We start from the raw sequence: 27,677 nt of genomic DNA, 5'->3' as shown, positions 1-27,677 counted from the left end.
TACGGCAACCCGGACCCTCCCGTAAGAATTTACTTAAGACAGGGGAACTGGCGACGCAGGCTGTGAGGTGGTGAAATGAAGCCAGATTCATGTCATACTCTTAGTAATGTCATCACATATCACAACATATTAGACTTATAATAAAATAGTGCTGATAACGGAGCAGGCGGCGGGGGGGCGGGGGGGGGGGGGGGGGAAATGCCGCTCCGAGCCGCTACTCCACGCCGAAGAGGAAAAAAGAAAGTGTTCTGATTAAAATAAGGAAAGTTGGACTATATAACAATTGCGTTCATAAGGATAAAGTTTAAAAAAAAAATAAAAATTAAAGAAATAGTCTCTTCTCCCCGTGTGTGTCTGCCTGTCATGCACGGGTACGTGCGCTCATGTTGTTACAGCCGGAATTATGGTTCTGCGTCACACCAACGCAGAGCCCACGCCGTAGGGTCCGGCGTACGGTGCGCGTCGCCGCGTACCCTACGCCGTAGGCTCTGCGTTGGTGTGACGCGGAACCATAAATCAGCCTAGAGCAGCTCTGAGGGGAGACGGGAGGGAGGAGGGGGAGCGGGGGCTGCCAGGCCGCCGTCCCGAGTGTCTTGATGATTTGCTGATCCTACCGTTAGTTTTTAAACTGTAAAAAGTGGGGGGGACAAATACATCATTTTGAAAAGACGGGGGGACATGTCCCCCCTGTTGCGCCGGGGAACTCACGGCGTTTAGCGCAGCAACGGCGTGCTGCCACTCACTCGCTTTATTTTATTGTATAGCCTACTATTTATATACTTATTCTAACTTTTACTGTGACCACCAAATAATGTGGTTTTCCTGTCCTCCACATCATATCTAGGTCTCCGTGAAAGTCAGTGTCACGGTGGCTGCTACTTCTCATTCATTCTGAAGCCAAACCATGGATCTGCGCCAAACAGGCTGCAGAAAGCCACTGCGCATGCTCAGCAGGCTCATCCATATGCATTTCTGGGCGTGATAGGAGGCGGATTCAGCTACGCAACCTTCCAGCTGGACTGCGTGGAAGTCTGCGTGCACATGGTTTTATTGATCCGGATTTTTTTTTGCGCACGGCATTTTCGGCTTTTGAGAGTACGTGCACTTTTAGTATGAATCCTACGCACTCCATTTTAAATGAGGCCCCTGGGCTGTACATACATGCTCTCTCGCTCGCTGGTTAATTATTGAGCAGGCAGACACACTCCGCCACTTTCTCTGTCTTTCTGTGAATTATTGATGCATGGCACAGTGCAATGGCCCCATCTGGAGCGGTCCGTACCTCCACTAAAGCCAGGATTAACGTGTGGCCCGGCTATCCTCAATGGGACACATTCACGAAAACATGCAGAGGCACGCACACACACACACACACAAACACCTGAGACCTTCGGACAACACCACTGTCACACTGCTTGTCAGTTCGCCACCACATTCCATTTCACACCTCTAATTCTCAACCAAAATGAGGAGGGAGCCATGGAAAGGGATCTAAGTCAGAATGAAAAGGACACAAAAAGCAAGTTACGGATAACACGACAGGACAATGGAGGGGAAAACAGGCAGCCAAGACAATTACATGTTAAAAATCTGCAGAGCCAAGTTGGAGATAAGCTTCGGGTGGTGGGTTGGTGATACTGGAGGAGAAAATGCCATCAAGATGCACCTCTTTTACTGTTTTGGAGGTCATTGTCCCTATAAAAATTCATTCTGTCTAAATTACAGTTAATAAAACTTTTAACTTTCTTGCTCACCTTCTCTTTTCAAAGATAAAATACATTTTTAGGATGAATGACCTGTCTAAATAACATTTTAAACTGTCAGTTTAATTGCCTTAGTTTTTACTTAACAAACTCAATAACTTGAACAAGTATAAGAATAGTCTAATAGTTTATGACTATTTTAAACATAATCTAGGCTAGGGCACTGCTTACTATGAATCACTATGGGTAATTTTGCTTTATTCAGTCAGATAGTGTGACTAAGATCTTGATCCAAGAACATAAAACATTCATAAGTGAGACGAATAAAGACTGAAGAGGAGTCAGATCCTTGGATGGGGCATGCAAAATTGTGTCATCCGTGTAAAAATGGATGCATACGTGTATAGTTGAGAGTACAGTATAATTTATGTAAAGTAGGAATAGTTATGGACAAAGAATACAGCCCTGCGGCAGTCCATTACTGAGGGTTAGCGGGTTTGACAGGGAACAATCAGTAACAACAGTCTGAGCTCCTCTAAAGCCATTTTCACACATGAACTGCACTTCTGAAATCTTCTGACATCTGACATCCTCTGGAGAGAGACGGTGCCGGCATAAATGTCTGAGTCGCATCATCGTAACACATTTCATGCAGACAGTCTCCAAACAAAGCCAGGCATAGGAAGGTAACCGACAACAAAGAAAAAACTTGTGAAAACTACAAAGGGACACAAACGTATACTAATGTATGAGGTTACAAACTGATCTTCCACGCTATCCAGGAATTAGGTTTTTCTGTTAAAGTGGAGGACTGAACCAGTTTACTCCAGCAAAAACGACCACCGGGGACACATGCCCACCTTGTCTGAAATCTCTCTTTCTTTCGAAAAGAAGTGTACCAAACACACATATGTACACGCTCATGAAAACACACAAATCATGTCATTCATTTGCCGGCAGCGAACATCTGGTTTCCATTTACTTCTACTGAGGAGCTGAGGCTCCGTCATCCACAGACGGCTGTTGGTGCTCTGTTTCTGTCTTTAGTACAAGACAGTGAAATGTATGGTTTTAGGACAAAGACATGTTCACAATGAAGACCGCAGTAGAAACTTTTGATATGGTAAAATATCAAACTTTCCACGATAAAACAATAAAGTGGGGTCTAACATTTTAAAAGCAAATAATAAAACAGGTGTCAGCAATTTGTGTTATGCCAATATCTCATGCGCCTACTGCCTCAGCTGCCTGCTAACAATTGGCAGAAACTGTCCGAGGGGGGGAGGGAATGACAAGGCTGGGTTTCTCTCTCTGCATTGCACACAGGACACACAGCTTTGGGTGACAGATAACTGACTTTTGAGGAACACCAGCTGTTCTCTGTGTCCTCATAATCAAAGAGAAGCAATCAAAGACAATAGAACAGCTATATTGGGTCGATTAATGAAGACATCTGGGGAGGGTTTCCATGCATCTCTGGCATCACATCTTTTCTCTGTGCACAAAGCCCCAGTGCTGAGAAAAAAAAATCTCTTCAGGATTGGCAATTATAGGAGGGGGGGGGCGGGACAAAATTCAATCACACAAAAAACCCTTTAAAATGTGAAGCCACACAATTTTATTTCAGTCTAAAAAGCACCATTTCTATGTAGTCTTTCCCCAGACATTCATCCCCTGGAGATTTGTGGCGTTCTCCCTGTCTCTTCCATTGTTAGATATCTGATCTATATCACTCCTCCGTCACCTATTTCCCCTCTAAGTGGGGCATTATCTCACTTTCCATATTTTCTTGCTCCTCTACTTTCTTGCCCTGCTCTACCTCGGTAATCTCTCCCCTCATCTCTCATATTGGTCAGTGAGGCCGAGACACAAAGGGCATGCCTTTCCATTTATGTCAGAAAAGAACCAGGCTGAAAGAGAGTGAAAATCAGCGGGCGCCGGCAAAGAGGAACGGGACAAGAGAGGGGAAATGTGACAAGGAGAAAAAGAGGTGAGAGGTAGAGAGAGTCCGACTGATGTGGCAGTAAACTGATGAAGAAGCCAGTCATCTGACCCCAGTGCAGCAGAGAGAAAAATCTAGACATGGAAATCTAATTTTCTTTGCCTCTTTTTTTTTTTTTCTTCATGTTTGCACACAGTGATGCACACGATTTAATACTGCAGAAAACACGTAACGTTACTTTCCTTTTAGCTTTCAAATATGCAAACAAGTGTAGCATGAGGGACTGTCGATACTCAGAAATAGACAACCCTGCTGACCCATGTGGGCCACGTGTCCTACTAAGTTGTCTTCTACCAGAACCTGGTGCAGGTATAAAATGCGCTCAGGTTTCTGGAGGTGATTCGGATTCTGCCTTTTGGGATTTAGATAGTCTCACATTACGATTGGCTGAACATTGAAATATATACGGATGCCACACAACTCTTAGCGACTACAGGCATAAATGACATGAGGGGGCTTTCCTCTTTCCACGGCCGGCCATATAAATTAATTGTCACAGTTAAATGGCACTTTAGTCATCCTGGATTCCATTTGTGAGTTGCACATGGAATTTGTTGTTGCACTTTTGCTGATAAATAATGGAGTAGTACATTTCCCAGAGTTCAATATGTCCAGCACAGAATAAAAAATAAAATGTGACTTCAGACATGATTCCATTTAAAGCTTGTCATGAATGTTATTAAATGAGGGTTCTTCATGTAAAGGCCCAATGGCATGCTCAAGATAGTACAACCACTGATGCGTGACATCACGTGGCAAGGAGAGTACATCTGGGACCTCCATCTGCATTAAGAGATGACAGTGCTTTTAGCTACATACCGACATCACCAAGTCACACAGACGATGACACAAGAGAAGATGTCAAAAGCTCAGAGGTCATTACAATCCATCCACAAAAAAAAAAATCTGTCATTCAATTGTCACATAAATCTGCTGTCAAGACATGGAACTGTCATAGAAGGCTCAGATAAAAAAAAGAAACCCATTAGTTTGGATGATCAGACACGACCCAAGAACCACTGAGTCACAGCTTTGCCATGAAATGGAAAAGGCAGTCCACAATCAGCATCTCTGACTTCACAGAAATTTGCGGTTGACTGAATAGAGACAGAAGAAAAGTATTGAGGGTGAGAATGTCCATCCAACCAAAGTATAAAAGAAATACCAGATGTGATGCAGTTGCATTTTTCAGGCTTGGTAATTGTATAACATGTTGAATTAGTGCAATGTGATACCAGTTGCACCAGTGTACCGGTCTAAATTTACAGACCAGTACGGATTCACAACATACCATCATACTGCAGACCAAACTTTCATTATTTTCATAAAAATAATAAGAGATGATTTTCTCTGACAGAGAATAAAATGCTGCGGCATGTTACAATGTGTTACCAAAACAATATGTAACAAAGATACAGTGCAGGTCAGAGGCAGTAAAAAACTGACTGAGGAGAAAGACAGATGGCTAAAGCAAGAACGTGGGCCAAAACGAAGGGCCTCATCTTCAGCTTTGAAGGTTTTTTGGATAGAAAATATAAAACACAGATGAACTGATTAGACTGAAACTAAGTTAGTTCTTCTAGTGCAGAGGTCAGCAACCCGCAGCTCTAGAGCCGCATGCGGCTCTTTAGCGCCACCCTAGTGGCGCCTGGAGCTTTTTCAAAAATGTTTGACCTTTTTTTATCCTTTTTTTCTTCTTTTTTTCTCTTTTTTCTCTTTTCTTCTTTTTCTCTTTTCTTCTTATTTTTCGTTTCCTTTTTAATCTTGACATTTCGACTTTTTTCTTGAAATATTGACTTTTTTCCTCAACATTTCGACTTTTTTCTCGACATTGACTTTTTTCACGTTATTTTCGACTTTTTTCTCAACATTTCGACTTTTTTCTCGAAATTTTGACTTTTTTTCAACATTTCGACTTTTTTCTCGACATTTCAACTTTTTTCTCGACATTTCAACTTTTTTCTCGACATTTCGACTTTTTTCTCGAAGTGCATAATGAAAAAAATTATCTTCCCCCAGTTCTAACTAATATACAGTGTAGATACATGCAGCATGTGTTGCCTTCATTCTAAGGCTTATACAAGACTTTTCATTTTTTGCGGCTCCAGACATATTTGTATTTTGTGTTTTTGGTCTAATATGGCTCTTTCAACATTTTGGGTTGCCGACCCCTGTTCTAGTGTTATTGCTGCTCGTAGGATGCGCTAAAACATCAGGACTGCCTGCGACTCCTGTCACTGAACTTGAGGCTGTCAACTAGCAGAGATAACGCAAGCTAAACAAAACGGCAGAGATCCATTGAAGAGGCACTGATGAGGCAACCAGAAAACTAAGAAGAGCGCTGTCACTAAAGCTGTGACATTAAAGCCAAACCGCTGTCCCATCACTGTTTGGCGAATACAGAAGTGCACTCAGCTTGGTACTCTTCCACCTCAAGGGAGGCATATCGCCCACAATGCACTGTAACAAATGCTTCATCAGCAAACACTATTTTCTGGTCAAAGACGTAGCACAAAGCAGGTTACCCTTGAATCTTGGGATCTGGGAGAAGAAAGACAGGAGGGTCGACCAACGGTGGGTCCGACATTTCAAACACAGTCCACCTTAATAACTGGAGAAAACCGCCAATGCATTGGACACTGAATTCACCTCATCAGATAGGAGCATTTATATTATTTAGAGATTTTAAAGTTGGTCTGATTATATTAAGACTCCATTGTTTTAAGCACTCAAATATTTAAAAAAGCTACCATTTTTCATGCAACTACTTCATGCTCACTGAATCTTCATGAATATGAAAAAGCTTTAATATCCCCGAAGGGCAATTTGGTTTGCAATCACAGGACAACATATACTTCATGTAATTTGTGTAAATTAAACCATCATTTCCTGAGTCAAAATGATTATTTTGTAGAAGCCAGCATACACTTTTACTAGTAGATAGTCATGCGAAAATTCATAAATAATAAGATGCTACGCACTGGGAAACTGAAAATCTTTCACAGTTTCCCTCAGCAGTACGTTGACCCCATGCTGACTTTAGAAACCCACTATAAATCAACTATTGCACACAGTGGGAGGTTTCTTGATAAGATGTGTGCTGTCCAGTCAGCTCAAAGAAATCAACACATTCTGTGACATTTACTTCAGATTTCAGCTTAATCCTGTTTGTCCTCCGAGTCTTTATTTGGATGTGAAATATAGAGAAATACCATAATAAAATTAAATAAAAAAAGGATAAAAGTAGTCTCAACCATGATTTGAAGACGGATATGCTCATCCTATGGTAGGGCTTCTCTCAACAGCCCAAGTCTTTTGCACCTGCCTAATGAGCAGCTGCACTGGATCAAGCGGAGGATAAGTGCTTTGCTCAATATCAACATAATAGAAATTACTGGAGGTAGCGATGTTATTCATTCGCCTTCCCCATCCAGATTTCCAGCTGATTGGCTGCTCTCCATTCATGCGTCCCCCCTTCCTCCAACTTGAACACAGCCATCACAGACATCAAATAGCTCAAAGGGTCTGTTGAGGACGATGAAACCTAAAAACATGGACCATCTGAAACAAGCCACTCAAGTGCTCATTAGGTGTGGCCATCAGAGAGCTAATAAGATGGCTCCTCTCATCAGCTCTCTAATAATGTAGATTGGCTGCAGGGCCAATCTCTCTGCTGGGCCGCCTATTAACTCCCAGGACTTAATGACTACTGTAAATCGAGCTGGATGGTGCGAGTGGTGACAGCTTTCCCTTGTAATCAAAATTTCTGGCCAGAGACGTGTCTGCCATGCCCAACTCCTCAGGCACTGGCAGGATCACCCTCACAGAGCTGGATGGAGTCAACTTGGCACACAGTTATAATAAGTGCAGTAAGTTTTTATGTAAATACGTATAATGCAATGAAAGAAAGCTTATTCTGTTTAAATAAAAAGCAATTGGTGTCACATTCAATTTCCGCCCACTTTATTACATTTAACACTGAATAGGCTGCGAAAATTGTAATTAAAGATATGCACCGCGACCAAATGGAGAGACGGAGAAGTCCGAAGGGTTCAGCACGGCGTCACGGCTGCGTTGTGTGCTCTGCGTTGGTGTGACGCAGAAGCATATTTCAGAGTAGTTGGCATATTGCATCACCCCCCCCCCCCCCCCCCCTTTTCTGCTCCCTGCAGCAGGTTATCTGAGTGAGTGTGTCACATCAGCAGGGAGGGGAGGTTGAGAGAAAAAAAAAAGCCCCATCCTCGCCGCCGTGTCGGTGTGTGTATATACCAGAGTGTGTGCCTGTGTTAGTGAATGACTGATTGCTCCCTGCCACAATGGCCCTGAGTCTCCCCTTCTGTCCGCTTGTTTCACCTCGACACAGCTCCCGAGCATTAATACAACTCAACGCTCCTCCCCACTGAAGCGCTGGGCCTCCACATATACCCAGTGAGCTGCCACCAAACATACCATAACCTTGAATGTCCCTTTCAATTTCCATCCAGCTTGCTTTCCCATGCAACCTTTCAGTTCACTTTGCTACCTCCGTCTGTCTCCCTTACTCTCGAAGGCCCTCCTCATCTCATTTATTCGTTCATCTTTCTTTTGAATCTCTCTCTTTCTCTACTCCGTTACTCCGTCCTTCCCATCTCTCTCCAACCGAACATGTGGGCCGTGCCTAGCAACGCTAAGAGAGTCTGGGAATATGGATTAAATGTGAGAATGGAAAATACTGTTTGCGTGTTTACACTTCAGTGCCTTGGTGTGCCCGAACAGACAGCCCGCCAGCTCAGAGTGCTCCCTGCGAATTGAAAAAACAAGGGGTCACACGACTGAAGCTGTACAAGTGCTTTCCTTGCACTATACACATCGATGATGTCATAGCCACTTTCTTGTAAGGGGGCACGGAATATGAGGCACCAAGAAGACACGCAGCGGAGAGAGAAAAAATGAAGGTGAAGTAAGAATGAGTGCAAAATAGGTGAGAGGCATTATTGGCTTTTAGATTAACAGCCCTGCATCTGCAGGTGAAACCATCACTCTCCAATAAGTTACGGTGGCTCTTTGCTCTGCTTAGGTTGATTTGAAAATGAGAATGGATTTCTGTGTGCATGTGTGGATATTCAAGCAGTGGTGCACTGACCATGACTGTCTTAATAACACCGAATCAGTCACACACATGTAGGCAAGTAATTAACTGAGGGGAGGAGAGTATGAATGGAGGGGAGGGAGGACAAGCCAAGGTTGATTTATTATCCCGTCACCTTGACCTTGATGACATGCAGATGCCGCTCAATTAAGCCTGCTAGGCTCGAGCATGCTTCACACTGATCCACTCCTAAATGATTTATCAGTTCTGTTTCTCTTATTTTTACTTTACTCTCTCCTTCGAACTATACTCAGCCGAGGGAACGTAATGCGATTGAATCTGGGGCATTACCAATTACTTGGACAAGCAGAGCTTGTTCTCTGTTCCCAACTGTTGACAACTCGCACAAATAAAGACACACAATGCCTCTGACAGCTCTGATGATCATCTCAAAGCTTGTTGTGAATTTGGTCCGTCACTCGCCTGAGAGCAAGAAATCAATACTCCCCAGAAGGTGTTCAAATGTAGAAGGAGAGCTATATGTCATTTGAGGCAAGACAGTTAAGGTCAAAACACTCCATTTCGTGTTAAAAACGTGGCGACGTTATGCCGGGTTAGATACTTTATTAAAGGTCAGGGCACTTTGATGATTATTTGCACCATGCAATATCAGCAGCAGGGCTTTTTTCTTTTCTCCAAGGAGGGCTCTGACCTTTAAAATAGCTCTTTCTGAGCCCGGTCTTAACAATTTAACTAATTCCATTAAGCGGCTTCTTTAAAAAATGTATTCTGTGAGATACAATACCTCACGACTCCCAGAGGCTTTAAAGGTTCTTGTCTGTAGTTGGTGGGGATTTATTGTTTTGCTCTAGGACACTGTAATGCGGTGGAAGATTGCCAGTATGTGGGGGATTCTGTGAACAAAAGACTGAGTATTGATCAAGTCTGGCTGTGTAAAACTAGATGAACCAACACAGAGTGAAACCATGTGTGAAGAATGGATTTTATAATGCTGTGATTCACCAAGTCCTGTAAATGACAAACTCAAAATGAGGCATTGTCTGAAGAATTGCAGCCTTTCCAGACCAGCTGCCCTGAATGGGGGCTCAAGTTACAGTGCATCGTCCAGTCGTATTCAGTTTGAGCTCGTCTACTATATACCGTAGATAGTCTAGGCTACCTTCTTTTTATTAAGAGCACTACTATAATTCTTCTTGCATGAAGATGTGCAGCCCAGAGTGGCTGGGTGCTGAATGCACTGATCATGTTGAGTCCCCATGAGGTCTGTGGCTGAAATACAAACCCCCACCAATGACATGGTGAGGGCAGCCCCGACTACAAAACCCCCCTAAACACTGCCTGTGGAAACCAAATGCAATGCTTTAATTGCCCGTAGGGAGGAGCAGTGATTACGGAGGCTCAAACTGTTCACAGCCGTCAGACTGATCGCTGTAGTTTGTGGATTTTATTTGTTATTACGGAAAATGCTAAAAGTGGTAATGCTGTAGCAGAACTGCAGCACTGTCGGTGCAGAGACAAGACAGACCATCAGAAATCTTCTGCAGATATCTCCAGTTGGAGCAAAAACTACTGTCTGACTTCCACAGCAAACAGCATTTCAGTACTTGGAACAATAGCCAGAAACAAAAAACTAGCCAAATACAGGGCATTGAAATATGAGTAGGCTGCAAAAAACACAATCTCTTTCTCACACACATGTAAAAGTAAAAAAAAAAAAAAGCTTTAAAGCCAAATACTTAAGAAAAGATGTATAAAACGACATATTCACAGAGAAAGTTTTTGGCACCCAAGACAATTCAAAGATCAGAATTTTTGTAAAAGCTTCACACACAACCTGCTCCTGCAGTGCATTTTCCACTTTTTCATAGCAACACTAGACATATTTCTGATTCTCTCCAATGGCTGCATTCCAAGTTCTGTTTTAAGCTAGTTAGATCATTATCAACCTGTTCTGTAGCAACTGTAGTGCAAAGGTTTCACATCATGATCACCTGCAAAAAGCATAATTTCAACCTTTTTTTGTTACTGATTCCTGATAACCATCAATTTTCGTATCCATTTCTTCTTGCTCAGGGCACGGGGGGGAGGGTGGGGTTTGTTTTTATCAGCCCATGAGGGTGAGAGGCGGGGTCACTTGTAAAAGGGCTAGCAGAGAGGCAAACAAGACAGCCATTACACCCACTCTTATGGGCAATTTACAATCACCAATCAACCTAACCTAAACTCCAAACCACTAATGCCTCTTACGCTGCCACAGTGAATTCAGACCGAAGCTAGTATTGAATGTCATTAAGCAGAAATACTGAATTTATGATGAAACAAGAACTTGAAAGCGCTCGATTAAAGAAGCCTGAATAACCTAAATGTCAGATTGCCGTAATTGACAGAACAACAATAAGACAGGCGTCATCTTAAAGGTCTGTTTATGTATTCGTACAATGATCAGATGTTGGCATTTCCAATGGCAGAATTCACAGAAGACTTCCTGATCATCTTTTATCTTCAGCTCGGGTAAAGAAAATGGCTGAGAGCGCAGTAACAAAGCTGTCGGTCCTGATCACCTTTTAACAGATGTTGACTCGAACGTCTGATGCTGAGTCGTATAAATTTATGCTTGTAAAAATTGAGTTTTCATTGATCCAAAGAGGATTTACATGGAACATCTGAGGGAGGGACTTGTGCACATTACAAAGCTCGCACAATCCATGCGAGTTTTAAAGGGAGTAAAGTTGATGTTTACTGTAAGCATCTATGTTTTTTAAGCTTTTCTTGAGAATGAACCCTTGAAAGGTTAAAAGCTTCAGTCTTTGAGTTGTTGTTTAGCAGCAGACGTACAGATGTCCTGCTTGTTGCACTGCCAACTGTGTGACATAGCTAATGCTTTCATTTGTACATGGGCAAAGTAACTGAAATACAATCACAATGTATGTGGAGGCACATTTTAATGCAAGGTGTTAACGCATACTTTTAGCAACTCACTTAAATATGGTTAACCCAGGAATAATGATGATTAGACAGTGAGTTCACAAACATAATCTGCTTTTCAGGTGAAACTTCCACAAAAGTGAACGGATAGGGATTTTTGCAGTTCTATTCATATGACTTGTTTTGGTCGGCTTGTGTTAGCGTGTACTCAGTCTACACTGCATTTTAGAGGTGATTCTCCTGGGCGCTCTTTGCCTAAGACAGCAGCCAATGTTGTTCTTCTGCTTCTTGTTTGCTCCTGAATGGGGGTTTTGATTCAGGCATGGGGTTGGCCCCCGCGGGACCCAGTGGAACCTCGTTTACAGGTGATGACATTTACATCACATAAGCTTTGTGCTCGGGCAGACAGAAAACCGAGAAATAGGACAAGAATCCTCTCATTATTGTCACAATGTTGTCTACCTTTCCCACCCTTAATGAAGAAAAATGTTAACACCTCTCACAGTCTGCTGAAACATAGTGTAAGCACTATTTCACTGCAAAAGCATAGCACATACACATGTGAACAAACCCACTAAAGAAAAAAATGTTTAGTTTGAACTAATTAAGGGTGTATTTTAAACCGAAAATGCTACAAGATTGAAGACTGGAATAATTATTTTATCTATTTTAAGTTTCACAGTGACAGAAAAACAGATATTTTATACTATCTCATTCACTCCTCACTCCGCACAGTCATGAAACACTGAAATCTGCTCAATGTTGTTGGTGATATTTGCACCAAATATTCTTTAAATGTCAGACAAGTGATATGGGCTGACAACAATAATAGTGTGGGTTTCCATTCGGGAGGGCCCTGAGAAAAACCTATGAAGCTACAACTGTGGCAGGCAGAACTCAATCCCTGATGCTTTCAGATGTTCCTCCATTACAATGACGGACCTGGGTTGGAGTCGCTGACCTGGCAAAGGTAAAACTCACTTGTTGGAAGTAATATACCACGTTTTATGTTTTCAGACATCCAATAACACGAAAAGAAGAAGAAGAAGAAGAAGGAAGGAGCAGCAACCATTGCTGCATTTCTGTTTGTTGCGTTTGCATGCACAGTGATGGCAATGAATGAGAAGAGGAGACTCAGACCTAACGGGGCCATCAGGAGGTATGAACATCATCTCTTGCCTGCGGCATACCCAATCAGCTGCGAGTCAACACCATGACCCATCCAGCAGCTTTCAGGCCATACTGAAGTAACGAACCCAGGGAAGGGTCTTGTATCAGCCCCATAAAATTTCCTGAAAATTCTCCAATTGGAGTAATGGAGACATCCACCATTGCTCCTGTTAATGGAAACCACTTCAGCTATAAATCATGACTGCATGTGATTTTTTTTTTTTTTTTTGTTGGGGGGCGGGGGCTATCTCTTCATTACACCCCACAATCACAAGCATGGACATAGTAAGAGTGGAAAGCAGACATGCCACTAGAGAAGGAGTAGGGACCCCACTGAAATTAACTGGCTTGCTTTTGGAAAAGGCATTTCTAACTAGCAAGACCTGTACCTGCAAAAGCTTTGGAAATGTGGTCTTTTTTCCATTCCCAGGGTTGGTCATACTCATCAGCTGGTCTCTCATCATCTTGTGGTAGCCGGCTGCTCTCCTTGCCATCCTCCGGAAGCTCTCCATATAAATAACCAAGACGACGTCCTCGCTCATCTTCATAGGGAGTGTCATAGAGCTGAACTCCTCCCCTCGTCCGTCCTCCGCCTGACCCGCGTTGCAGCTCTGCAACACCATATGCAGAATAAGATAAACCATGAATTAAAAATATACCAAAAATGTTGAGATTTTTCTTATGTGTGACTTAGCCAGTCTGCAAGAATGGTTGTGTTAATCAAAATGATATTTGTTTGCCAAAATGGTTCTGTAAACACAAAGGAGAAAAAAGGCCTGTTGAGCTCTGACATGTCTAGAGTTAGAGGAAAGAAGTAAATTATGTTTTCCACAGCTTTCCACTAGCTCAAAAAGGGCTTAATGATGTCTTTGGTTGGATGCTGAGTGGCAACACAGAAGACAAGCTTCCTCCCCCCCTCCTCTTGTCTAAGCTGCATCCCGGCAGCAATCTAGCACAGCTGACAACATCATCCAGAGTTCCCTGTTAACATTTTCATCACTTTCTCAGTGGGTAGCAACCAGCAAAATGGTTCTCAGCACCTGCATCTGTGTCGTGGAGTCAAATATGGCCATGAAAGATGAAAGACATTAGGATTATGATAATAAAACTTCAAAAACAAGCCATACGTATCATCAATAAGGCTGATTACTACGCTCACACAGATCCACTTTTTCTAAATTCTCATGTTATTAAATTTTATGATTTGTTTTATTTTAAATTCATGCAAATTATGTTTAAAGCAAAATCAAAAATGCTCCCTGAGCCAATACAGAGGTTCTTTTCAATTCAGGAGACTCGTTACAATCTTAGAGGTGTCTGCAATTTCACAGTACAAATAGCTAAAAAAGGTATGAAAAGGAGATGTGTCTCCATCACTGGAGTTAAATTCTGGAATGTTGCCAACAAATTTAAAAACATGTAATTCTTTTGTTGTATTTAAGAAAATGGTTTGTAAAGCTATTTTTGAAGCTTATAAGTGCAATTGACCATCTGTAAATGTTTCTTTGCTTTTCTATTGTTTCTTTGCCTTTTGTTGTTTCTTTGCTTTTCTATTCTCTTTTTGGTTTTCTGGAGGTTGGTAGCCAAAAATAGAAAGTTGGTACTATAGGACAGGCTTTTATAAGCATTTTGCTTCAGCCTATGCCTTTTCAGTTATTGTTCAACACATTTTTTTGTTTTGGTATGAAATGTTAATGCTGTGTACAATGTTTTTTTGGTGTTGTTGCAATGACTGAATAAACTTCATTCATTCATTCATTCATTATTGGTACGAGCAAGAAAACCAAATCTGATCTGTAAATGCTTCAAGCGTCTTAGCTGCAGCATCACCACTGACCAGTAGTGGACCTAAAATATTGCGCTGTTTTCAAAAACAGGTTGCACAGAGGAGGATAAACAGATCAAGAGTCTGAATCTTCTGTATTGACGTCCAGCACTTTTGAAAAGAAAATGTCTTCGTAGAAAAGTGAATGGACAGTGTTCACTGGTGAAAGACAGAGCAAAACTTTAACCTTCATGCGACAAGTCAAAGCTATCGAGCAGCCCTGTAATCACCATGGTGACCAAGAGGAGGCCCTGGGGAAAACCCCAGAGTTTATGAAGAGAAGGCTGGAGGGGAAACGAAAAAAAGGAGGAGCATGACCAAGAAGGCAGGGAAAGGAGAAGATGTGTTAGATGAAGAGCAGACAGAGAAGGAGGTGGAAAACGATGCAATGAGGAAACAAGGCAAGAAGAGAGGAGGTGAGGTGAGAGAAGTGGGGGGTTGTGGCATGTCAGCGTTTGACGTTAAGCTATTGAGACAGAAGCACAGGAGGGCTGAATCTTGTTCTACCTGTGCTGTGAGCCCACAGTGTCGCAGCAGCATCAGCTTAGCGAAGATGAAGGTTGGGAGATAAAAACTAGATTTATGGAAATAGTATATACATTTAAAGAAAACATGATGGAGGAAAACACAAGCTGGAGATAGAGTCTGGGGGGTGTAAAAAAAAAGCAAATCTGACAGAGTGACATAGACAGAAGTTTGAGGGGAATGATGACAGTGAAGGTTAGGAAGTGTTTAGGCGTGCAGATATGTGTCAGCAGGGAGACAAGTCTTTTATCTTCAAAAATTAATCTCAAACACATATTGTATGAGTTTTTTCAGTGAGAGATAATTATTATTCCAATTTCATGTTTGTTTGCGGCTTCCATGTATTTTAATGTGCAAAAACAGACAAAGATAGACGGACAGACAGACGAGCAATGGAGTGACAGGTTCAATTCAAAGTGATAATAAAAAAAATCTCTGACAATGCTTTGCCAGATGCTCCGCCATCACTGCTGTGAATCTAATCTGTCACATGGCTCCCTTCCATCTATGGCAACAAAGGATTTTGTTCAAAGTTTTTCAATTTGAGCAGGGAAAAGGGGTGCTCCATTCACTTATTCCTGATATTATGGAGTTCCTTTGACTACCAAAAGGGCAGCATGAGTGACAATGATGAGGGGACAGGACATAGACTCTGCTAAAGGACAGATTAGAGGGGAAGTCAAAGCCCCTCAGGGCTATGGAGAGTCCTCGAGATGAAGAGAGATAGAGAAATGGAGAAAGGGGAGGGGGGCAAGCTTTTACGATAAATGAGTGAGACAGACTGGGGAGAGCTTGGGGGAAAGGGCCAGACAGAGAGATGTTATAGTAGAAGGGAGAAATGGAAAATGATGGTTGTGTGCTAGACGATGTGGGAGCAAATCGCAAGGGCAGAGAGAGGTCCAAGACTGGATAGTGGATAAACTCTTTAGAAGGGACACTTAATGACCTTGAGCGCTCACTCAGCTATGCTGAATTAAAATCCTGTGGTGAAATATCTGCTAACAAATGCAGCCATTACACTGTTCTTATACCACATTTAACATCAAAGTCTACAATATTCTCAAAAGGGAGAAATACCTTATTGCAGAGGAATAAGAAGCGTAATAAACAAAGATAATGTTAGACTGCTGACCTAGGACAAAACAGAGGTATTACTTTGAGCCAAAGTTGCATCTTTTATTCATGATACAATCTGCCTGAAATGCGATGTAATATTCAGGTAAGAGGTTTGGATTTAACCTTTAAATATGTTCACTCACACTTATTATGGAGGCTTTTTCAAATCCTTTTTTGAGTGTGAAGCAATGAATCGTTAAACTGTAAAGATCAATGCCAAAGACACAAACAAGAAATAAGTAATAAGATAGAATTAAAAAGATTACACGATTAAAGGTTCAATGAGTCATTTAGATACAGGATTTTCTCTTTGTTAGCTGCTGCAAAATATCTCTTCACAATCTGTTGTCTTTCTGTTGCTATCAAATGCATTCAAGTGCTTTGTGTAAAGCCCCGGTTCTGTAGATGTCAACATGACTTCCAATGATCCACGCAACAACTCTAACAAACCACCCAAAGGGGTCATTTGTGTTTCTGCACAAACATACATGCTGTGCAGAGAACAAGCCTTTGATCCCCTGCATGTTTCCCATCAAAATTAAATCGGAATTTTCATTTTTTATAAACATAACCCCTTTTTTATTTAATTGATGTTTTACCTACGGCGGTCTTTCATTTCAGACGATAAAAGCTGCTGTTAAAGTCATACATTTATAGACAAATCTTGCTACGTTTGTGCATCTGATCCAGGTCAGGAATGTTAGACAACAGGATATCAGGGAAACAGCGATGAATACGCGAACAGAAATGTTGGAAAAACACAGAAAGAAGGCTATAGGACACAGTGGAATGACTCCATCCCAACCTGTAATTACGTATTATTTTCTGAACTCAATGGTCCTGTCAGAGGTATTTCACTGACCTGTTATAACCCTTTGGGCCTCATATGGTTCCATGTAGCCATTATTCTCACAGGGAACAGGTCCATGATCCAGCTCTGGTCGGTGCTCCAATCGAGCGTCAAATGGGTCAGAATAATCTGTGTCCCCTGCTAATGGAGCTGATGGCACCACCTAAAAGATGAAAGACAGCGACTCATGAAGACAAAAACACTTTGTAATGGATCGCTAACTTGAACCCCTAGTAAGAAAAAAAAAAAGCTGATTCAGTATTATGGATATAAAAGGATTTTAAGTTTTGTTCTTTTCTCGCAGGCAAATTTGTAAAAGGAGCTAAAATTCCAATGAGGCTATAATTAGTTCAACTTTCATCCAGAATTGTTATATCTGTACTCTGTAAGAGCTGCACATCGAAGAGTTTAATAAGAGTTATTCTGGGGAATACATTTTCTAATTATTAGGACAATTCAGCCGGGTGTCAATATTAAAAAGTCGGAGGTGCTGCAACAACAGTGGCTCATCAAGACTTAAACAGAAAATAGCTGAGCAACCTCTTTTAATCAGAGCTTCAATGAATGGTGTTAAATACATATTTGATCTAATGAATTTGTGAATAGAAAAACTGCTGCTACAGTTTTCAACATCCCAAAACCATAGCAGGACCGTGCAAAGAACATGTAGAAAATACACAACACAGTTGCTGATAGAATCCCCTTGAAAGAACTATATGGTATTTTTGTTATCATATCAAAAATAAACTGTGAAGAGGAAGCTACCCTGCCCGAGGATGATCTGTTTTTTTGGCAACCAAAAATGTGAACAGAGATAAAAGAAGGAGATGTGTGGTCGGCAGCATTTGTTCCTCTGTGCAAGCGCAGAAGGAAAACAGCGGTCATCTGGCACACTGACAGCTTCACGGGCAACCATATGGTCACGCAAACAGGTGAGCAATGTTTATGAACACATATGTGCACAAAGCTACAAACATGTATATACTTTGTCTTTTCTCAAAGAAAGGCTTGCTTCCCAAATTCCTGACAAACAGACTACTTTCTCCAAAAATGACATCCTAATCCCTTGTTGATGCTGTAACAGGTTTTCTATCGATGCGCAGGAATCTGCAATGTTAATCAAAATGCGGATGTTCCCACAGACCATGGGAAATTAATGAGAGCGGGAGGAGAGTGGAGCAGAGAAGGGAGCTATTGACTTCTGTAAAGACTATTACTTCAATCCACTTCTATCCGGGACTTTTGCACTTTCTTGCATTTTCCATGAGTGGAGTCATGAAATTAACTGCTGTGATGAAAACCCTGAGAGACTCCTTAACTTACTCAGCACGTGTGAGTCAAGTTAATGTGTACACAATACCACTGTAAAAACCCTTGGCTCTCCTCTCGTTTCTTTCTCAGTGTTACATTAATTTATTATCAGAAGCTGATTTTGTTTTCTACACTAAATACAAAATACAAAAACACCAGATCCATTGACACAAATAGCACAAAAGCAGAAATGATACCTCCCTGTGGCCCCTGAACTATCACCATGCAGCATACTGCAGGTGGGCCCCCAACATGTGCTCATATGAGGGTCTCTCAGCTTGCAAAACCAAACCCCATTTATTATTAATGGAAGGACATAAACTCGGGGGACTGTGAACCCCTTCCGACTCAATGTTCTGCTCAAGCCATCTTTTTTTTTCCTTCCCCCTTACCTATGGAGGAGGAGGAGCAAATTTATGTGGTGTGTGGGGCATAATGTGATTTATGTAAAAACGCACATTTTCTAACACACATTACTAGTCCCTTGCTTATGCAGTTTGATCAATAAACCTGCCACGGTGATGGAAATGGGATGAGAGAGAAGCGGGAAAGTGCTTTTTTCCCCCTCTTGCATTCTCTTCATCACACTTTCCCGGATCATTGAAAGCTCCTTTCACCTCATCACATTTCTTTTTTCTTTGAACACCCACAAAGAAATGCAGAAAAAAAACTGGGGGTCTTACAGGTTCCTGATGGTCTTCCAAAGTGATGGCGCTGAGGAGGATCTTGGTGCGCCCCAGCTCCTGGGAGTCCACTTTGATCAGTCTGTGTTTAGGAGACTTCATGTCCAAACTGGAGGACTTCATGGGAGATCCATACACTGGCGTGGCAGGTTCAGAAGTCCCAGAATCCCCTTTGGTCTTACTCTCTGACTCCTCATACGGATCTTCGAAATCGAGGTCCCTTTGGAGCCTATATGCCTTGAGAATCTCACTCTCTGTGTAGTCAGGTGTGGGGGGCTGTGGAGGCACCTTCCTGCCAAAGCTCAGGTAGTCCTTGAGCCACTTGGCCATCGCCGCTGAGCTTCCAAATGTGCTGCTGTGTGGTGAAGTAAGAGCAGGAGGCTGCAGGGGCCAGACAGTGACAGATACTGGGTTATTGCTTGACCTTAATATATGATGATAGATTTGCTCTGTTGTTACGCAAGAATAAAAATAAACTCAATTTCAATTTTTAAAACAACATTAATCCACAGGTCCTGACCCAATAATATTTGTGCACTAGACTAGACTAGACTAGATTCTCCTAATCACAGAGCCACAATTTATGAGCTGTTACATGCGCTCATGTGACATTAAGCTGCAGTGACAGCTGGGCTTTACGCGCTCCTTTTGTTTTTAAAAGGGGAGCCTAGGCAACTGGACTTTGACCACAGGCTTCAATTACATTTCACACCCCTGCAATAAACTTCCACGTTAACACACGGTGGTAAAAGTAAAAAAACAAAGACCAGACAACAGTATTACAGAGTCAAGGAATTACGAAATACACCCCCCTTTTTGAAAAATCCTGTTGTGTTTATAACTTTGTTTTTCTTTAATTTTACAAACAAGGAGCACAAGTTTAATTTTAGCACAGGCTGACACATGAAACTTAAAACTCGAGCCGGAAGGAAGATATATTTGCTCCAAGTTCTCTAGGAAACGATCTCATAATAAACACTGGATGTATATTCCAGACAGCGCTGCGCTCCAACAGCACACTCACCACGATTCAGTCCTGCAGCCACTTTGGATGCTTTAATCCGCGTTTCTTCATGTCGCCGTCCATAAAACACTACTGAAAATGGTCAAATGGTTTTATTTCAAGGGCTTTATATCTTCAAGAAAAGCACAAGTACAGAAAAAAACCAACAGCGCTTTTCTAACAAGAACGCAAATCCACTGGAGTTTCTCCGAAGGCTGAGTGGAAATGTGCGAGTGAAGAGAGCGACAAAAGCTCCGAGAGAAACACAACTCAACCGAGCGATTAAAGGGGAGGCGCTTCGTTCCCTGTGGACTATCCTTCTGCTCCCTTTCGCAATCAGCTCACCATTCATTCATCGAAATGTCTGCACATCGCACAGGATGCAACAAGACATGGGCTATATGTTCTCTCTCCAAAGCGCAATAACTGCGGGGGGAGAACAAGTCAAGAGGGGTCTGCTCTCACGAACACGCTCCACACAAATGCATTATTAATTCGCATGACATCATTGGGGATTTTTTGTTTCGGGTTGTTATGGGAATTATTTTTTTATTGCCTTCTAAGAGGACCCTCAACAACTTAGTGCAGAATCTTGAAAGTGTCATGAAAGGGCGTTCTGGGATTCCTCAGAGGACCTGCTGGTGAAAATCTAATCATTCTTTGGGCAACATGACTGCTGTTGTAGTGACAGGAGTGCAGACACAAAAAGTCTCATTTTCACTCAGATAAAATGAAAAAAAAAAGCACTGAGGCTTGTCCACTCTCATAAAAAAGATAGCATTTTTGTTTTTCATCCCCTTTGTTGATCCCTTTTCGCTCTCTGGGAGTGAGTCCTATCCTCCCACAGATGTCACATTACCCATTGTCCAGGCTGCTAAATTGGATTGTATGCTACACTGGGTAGGGCCTATCTAAGTCTGTTAAAAGACTGTAAATGCCTTTTTGTCTTTACGATGCTTGTGAGCTCACTTTCTCCTAGGGGAGGGTGACTGGATGAGGTCATCGAGCTAAAATCCACCCCCACCGCCGTTAGCACAACCATCAACATCATCCCATCCAGACTTATGTCTTCCCTAGCCTGCCTGCCTGCACCACTAATCACCAAATACTAGCCCCAAACCCACGAGAAGAGATCAAAAACTAGTCCAGAAGTGTTTCTAAAGGTACTTTGTAAGAGTGACTGCAAATCCTCCAGGTCCCTGCAGACCAGTTCGAATCACTTAAAGAGAGGAGGCAGTAAAGTTGAAGACGGGATCGATTTCATGGCGTTGTCCAACAGACGCCTGTCAGGTTTCTTATGTCGAAAAGATGTTCTGCAGCTTTAGGTACCCCTGTATCCTCTGTCACTAGACCATTTTAAGCAATCTTTTAACCCAGAAACAGATTCGTCTCATAGTGGGAATCAGTCATTATCATGTGGCAACAAGATCAATACGTTGTGTGGAATATCTTATCTTCTGGGAATTAAATCAATTTATTCATGAAGCTGATAGAGATCTTGTTGGACAACACATGGGTCATGATGCAATCTCATCTCAGTGCCATCTTATCATGTAGGTCTTACTACGAGTCTTGTATTATTCCCCCACGCCTTTTCTGCCTTTGATATTCCTTTTTTAAATCTCTTGTCATATCTTTGAACAAAACAACAATCGTTTTTCCCTTCGCTCTGCCCTCAGTCACACATTCCACTTTTTCATTTGCACTCTCTGCTCAAGCCAACATCTAATCTCTCTACAGGTGAGCACTATTTTTGTTTGAATTGAATTTGTGTTTCCACCCAAACTAGGATGAGAGCCAGAGCCTTATGGAAGAGGAGACTGAAACTAAGCAAAGGATGGAAAATTAGAAACACCAAACAATATGGATCCCAGAGAGAGTAAGAAGGGGACACAAGGAGACAAAGATAATCACAGACTGACAGTGAGACAGACATCTACTTTAGTCAGTTTGTGTTTTATTCATTAGGAAAAAAACAATTAAGAACCCGATATGTAATTAAATAGGGGAAAAACATCAAAAACAAGGTGCAGTGAAACTTTGCAGAGAATTACTAACACTGTCTAATTATAAAGGGCTAAATATGGATATTTCCACTGAATTTCAGGCTGCACTCAGAGTATTGCTTCTATGTATGATTTATATCATTTTTGTCTGTTCCAAGGGATTTAGTGGCTGTAGACATTAATGTATATAATAACACATTAAAAAAATATTAGATTTCAAAACCAGAAATTATTAATTAGCTTTTTTTTCAAATCAGTTGTCTCGCACAAAATTAGTATTAAATGCATGGGACACAATTTTGTGTTATGAGGAGCATAAAAACCTCTAAATTAATGCTCAATAAATTAATGTTTATCTTGTGATTTATTTGGGCTTTGAAAGGGGAGCTGAAAAAAGATAAGTCTGTCGGTTAATCAAATCCTGTGGTTTCATCTGCTTTGCATTGACTGCCCTCATTTGGTGGCTGCTATGTACTGCATGTATCGACAGCACGTGCAGTAGAAAGGACTCATCTTGTAAGTGTATCAAAATAAACTGCAAAAAACAGCAGTAAAAAAATACTGTATTTTTGCATTTTGAAAATATTCAAATTACTTTTTCAAAGGAGTTTCTCAATTAATTAACTGTTTTAGAGGCAAGCAGCTTGGCGGTTATCACTGCTGCCTCTTAATTAAGAGGCCCCTGCTTTAAATCCCAGTTGAAGTGTTTCTGTGTGGTGTTTCCATCTTCTCCCAGTGTCCATTTGTGATTTTGAATTCACCCTTGCAAGTTATTTTGTATGGCCCTGAAGTGGCTGGGGACTTGTCCAGGATGAACCCTTCCTTTTGCTCTAAACAGATGGAAAAAGGTTCCAGACTGACTGGACAAAATCTGTGAACTATCTTATGACCAAAGCTAGTAATGCGTAGGCTGAGACATTATTTTCTTAAATGTATTCTACACCTTCATATGGTAGATACAAGGAGGTCAGTGGAGCTCCACTGACCTCCACTGTAGACCAGAACCATGTCACCTCAAGAGTGGTTAGGGATCAAGGGTCAGGGTTAGATGTCAGAAAGACGTGCTTCATTGGCTGAAAGTCATATGGTTCTGGTCCACAGTGGAGGTCAGTGGAACTACACAGTCTGCAGCCAGGTCCCTCTCTGTAGATCAGCCCATTTCATATTTAAACTACTACAAAGGACTTTTTTTTCAAGCTGAACCAGTTTTAGTTTCATTTGAAGGAATATTTTCATTCTTTTACATCTATACATGACTGACCTAAATATCTATTTAAATATTAGCCTAACACCTAGCAATAGAACATTCTGTACTGGATAAAAATGATGTATGTTCTTCTGTTTTACATGAAAACTTAAGTGAAAAAGCATAGAATGTTGCAACTGTTTGCAATGAAGAACTGGTGTTATAAGTTTTTCATCTTGGAAGGAACAAGTTTTTTGTGGTCTGTTTGAGCAAGTTCTGAACAACGATTAAGAGGCAATAAAATAATTTGCTTTCTGTAGTGTCATAGACATCTTAGATTTCTCATACATCTCGTATATATTCTAAACCTTAAAATACAAAGCACTGTGTCATGGTCTGGGGAGGTTGATGGGGTTTGGCTCTTTCTCTTTAAGGTTTGGGTGTAGTGTTTGACTTGTTTCCTGTTTTATTATGAAAGTTTGTGTGATTGTGTGTTTAGTTCTTGGTTGACTTCCCTTGAGCCCTTGGACCCTGACTGTTTGCTGTGTGTTTCGTCAGCCACTTATAATGGCCCTTTTGCACTAGTACTTACTCAGCCCGACTCAGCTCGTCACGCCTCTACCCATTTTGTCCCCGTTTGTTTTTCCACAGCCAGGGGAGAAGTGGGCAGGTTGGGGTGAAGCTGCTGTGACGTACTCGATTGCGCAACCGCTTTGTTCATGTCGGCGCTGATCAGAAATCAGCTGGAGCCGTGAGCGGCTGAGAGTAAAACAGCCCGTCTACATCCCTTTTTTAATTCTCTCGTCAGCCACCAGGTTTATGAACATCTGCACCTCAGAGTTGGATCACCAAACAGACGTTTTGCGCTTTATAATAAAATTGCCGCGAGCCGCGAGTCGCTCTCGCTCTGACTCCCGCTTCCTGATTCAAACGTCTGACGGCCCCGCCCCCCGACCAATCAGTGGCGCGGAGGGTGGTGACGTCAGAAATAGTCCCGGCTCAGCCCGGTTAGAACCTCGACAGAATGGTTACAGAAAAAGTATCGGCTTGGCGCGGCTCGGCCCGCCTTGGCCCGTAGTGGAAAAGATCAAGACGGGGGCGTGGCGGGTAGAAGCGAGCTGAGCAGGTACTAGTGCAAAAGGGCCAATAGACTGTAGAAAACAATGAACAAAGCTTTCAATCACGCAACCCATTGGTTTCTGAAGACTGGTTTTGAAGCTTGTTCTTCTTTGAATGGGGCACACTTATGTTGCTTGAGGAGCCAACAGGAACACACCCACCACATGTCAATCAAGCTTAGATTTGCTCGCAGCTCCCTCAGCCAAACCCTGCCGAAATATCTGCAAAGGTGCCGTCAGATGTGAACAGTGGGATATACCATTTAACCTGTTGACTCTACAACGAAATCAAAAATGGGTTAATACAAACGGCTCAACGGCAGGTAAGGAAGTGATAACGGCTAGCCATTGGCTGAGCCGACTGTCAATCAATAATATCAGAAATAAATGTAATGCTTTATATAATTCTCCTGGCATGGTACAAACAAAATTTCCCCCCTTCAGAGTTGTCATGGGTGTGAAATCAAATGAATGGGACCAAAATGTTTTCTTGGAACCAGGCTGTAAATATGATTATTTCTGCTCTAAAGTTGGACATTTTAATATGGGAGTCAAAGGATATTGATTCGCTTTTGAAATCAGCCTTTCTCAGTCAAGGAACTGCAATAACTCTTCATTCCACATGAGCCCCAATGCAGAAGTTAGATGGTTGGTTGTTTTTTTTATCCTGTTAGTGCCCTTTTTGTTGAAGGGCTTTTTGCATTTACACTATTGGATTCCTGATGAAGCAGCATTTTTTTTAGGACTTTGCTGTACTCCTGACCCCTATAGATCTCCTGCTTTTGGGTCCTCTCCAAACCTCACATAAGGACACAATGATGTATTTTGTTATAAAATATGCTCAAATACAACTATAATAAATCTGAAGGTCACAATTGATTTATATTTATAATTGGCTCAAGTAAATGCAGATGTTTTGGCCCTCAGTGGTGCAGTTATTCATTATGTTAGCAAAACCACTTGTACATGACTGCCAGTTCACTTGTCTGTACTGAATTTGGAATCTCTTGACCATGATGGACAAATACAGTCTACATTCTTGTTTCTGTAGACAGGGCTGGAATCCATCAGTCTAAATCCAGGAGACATGAACAGATTAACACTGAGTTACACAGTACATAGACCATACCAATTTGGAGTTGAGAATAATGCCATATAAGTGCTAAAAACTTAATTCCTGAATACGTTATACAAAGAACAAAGACCAAAAGATGTACGGTAGTAAAACCAGCTCAATTAAATGATCTCTTATAATGGGATAATGTTAGCTTCTGTTGTACGAACACTGATGTTGGAAATGGCTGGTGGAGTTCCTGCCACCATATCATCATATCCCTCAATCTGAAAGAAGAGTTTGTAGCAAGGAGGTGAAAGCACATCACCAAGATCCCAGATCAGATGTCTTCTTGATGCTGGGGATGCTGTTTGCAAATACGTTATATGTGATCACTGAAGGGGATAAAGGGGTCTGTGGGAGCCCTGGCTGAAACCAGTAGTGAGGTATCAGCAAAAAGTAGTTTGAACAGTTTTGGAGTTTTTATAATTTAGTCTTTGGGTTTGAAATAAACAATCAAGATGTGATAAATGTGTAGACCTTCCATTTTAATTTAAGCAATTTTAGATAAATATGGCATAGCATTTAGGAATTACCATCATTTTCTGCAAAGTACCTCAATTTTTAGGGCTTCATAAAATATTTGGGCAAGTGACTGAAACTAAGTTAATTCACCTGGTGTGGTCCATTCCTTTATACAAGAAAAATGAAGCGGATAAAAGGCCTGGAGTTGATATCAGATATAGAGTAGCATATAGCTGTTTGACCAGAATTACCAATATGAAGTCCAAGGAGATATCTAGTGAAGGAGGCCTTAGTTAGACAGAAAACATGAATCTAGAGATATCCAAAACGTAGGTAGTTCTTAAACAGAAAGAAAACTCAACCGCATGAAAAGTCAATGAAAGACAATGAATGATCACAAAAATTCTTTCCTTGGTGAACAAAATCTCTTCACACCATCAACAGAAGTCAAGAATATTCTGGAGAAGGTAGGTGTATCATTGTCAAAATCTACAACCAATGAATATAAATAAATAATAATATGAAATAGATAAATGCAGGTACTTTATCATCCTGAAACGTTAGGGAAACTTTATCATCCTGAAACTTTATCATGCTGGAACGTTAGGAAAACTTTATCATCCTGAAACTTTAGGAAAACTATCACCCTGGAACGTTAGGAAAACTTTATCATCCTGAAACTTTATCATCCTGGAACGTTAGGAAAACTTTACCATCCTGGAACGTTAGGAAAACTTTACCATCCTGGAACGTTAGGAAAACTTTACCATCCTGGAACGTTAGGGAAACTTTATCATCCTGAAACTTTATCATGCTGGAACGTTAGGAAAACTTTATCATCCTGAAACTATCATCCTGAAACTTTATCATCCTGAAACGTTAGGGAAACTTTATCATCCTGAAACTTTATCATCCTGGAACTTTATCATCCTGAAACTTTAGGAAAACTTTATCATCCTGAAACTTTAGGAAAACTGTATCACCCTGGAACGTTAGGAAAACTTTACCATCCTGGAAAGTATCGGCTTGGCGCGGCTCGGCCCGCCTTGGCCCGTAGTGGAAAAGATCAAGACGGGGGCGTGGCGGGTAGAAGCGAGCTGAGCAGGTACTAGTGCAAAAGGGCCAATAGACTGTAGAAAACAATGGACAAAGCTTTCAATCACGCAACCCATTGGTTTCTGAAGACTGGTTTTGAATCTTGTTCTTCTTTGAATGGGGCACACTTATGTTGCTTGAGGAGCCAACAGGAACACACCCACCACATGTCAATCAAGCTTAGATTTGCTCGCAGCTCCCTCAGCCAAACCCTGCCGAAATATCTGCAAAGGTGCCGTCAGATGTGAACAGTGGGATATACCATTTAACCTGTTGACTCTACAACGAAATCAAAAATGGGTTAACACAAACGGCTCAACGGCAGGTAAGGAAGTGATAACGGCTAGCCATTGGCTGAGCCGACTGTCAATCAATCATATCAGAAATAAATGTAATGCTTTATATAATTCTCCTGGCATGGTACAAACAAAATTTCCCCCCTTCACAGTTGTCATGGGTGTGAAACTATCCTGAAACTATCATCTTGAAAC

The 27,677-nt window shown here is 41.6% G+C and overlaps 1 protein-coding gene across 2 annotated transcripts in view; it reads right to left on the bottom strand.

Moving 5' to 3' along the window:
• shdb (Src homology 2 domain containing transforming protein D, b) overlaps positions 1 to 20,485 on the bottom strand; it is a 30,708-nt gene extending 10,223 nt beyond the window's left edge. The window contains exons 1-4 of one of the 2 annotated variants that reach the window (XM_061738160.1): positions 20,224 to 20,485; positions 19,200 to 19,580; positions 17,218 to 17,368; positions 13,279 to 13,500 (exon numbers count right to left, since the gene is read on the bottom strand). In XM_061738160.1, coding sequence (XP_061594144.1) covers positions 13,279 to 13,500; positions 17,218 to 17,368; positions 19,200 to 19,529 — 703 coding nt within the window. In that variant the 5' untranslated portion in view covers positions 19,530 to 19,580; positions 20,224 to 20,485. The remainder of the gene's footprint in view (positions 1 to 13,278; positions 13,501 to 17,217; positions 17,369 to 19,199; positions 19,581 to 20,223) is intronic. The other variant, XM_061738161.1, reaches the window with a different exon arrangement.
• Between the last annotated feature and the right edge of the window lie 7,192 nt (positions 20,486 to 27,677).

Source organism: Cololabis saira, chromosome 13 (assembly GCF_033807715.1).
Source record: "Cololabis saira isolate AMF1-May2022 chromosome 13, fColSai1.1, whole genome shotgun sequence".
Lineage (NCBI taxonomy): Eukaryota > Metazoa > Chordata > Actinopteri > Beloniformes > Belonidae > Cololabis > Cololabis saira.
The sequence above is the reverse complement of the archived record's forward strand: the minus strand, read 5'-3'. Positions and strand labels throughout refer to the sequence as shown.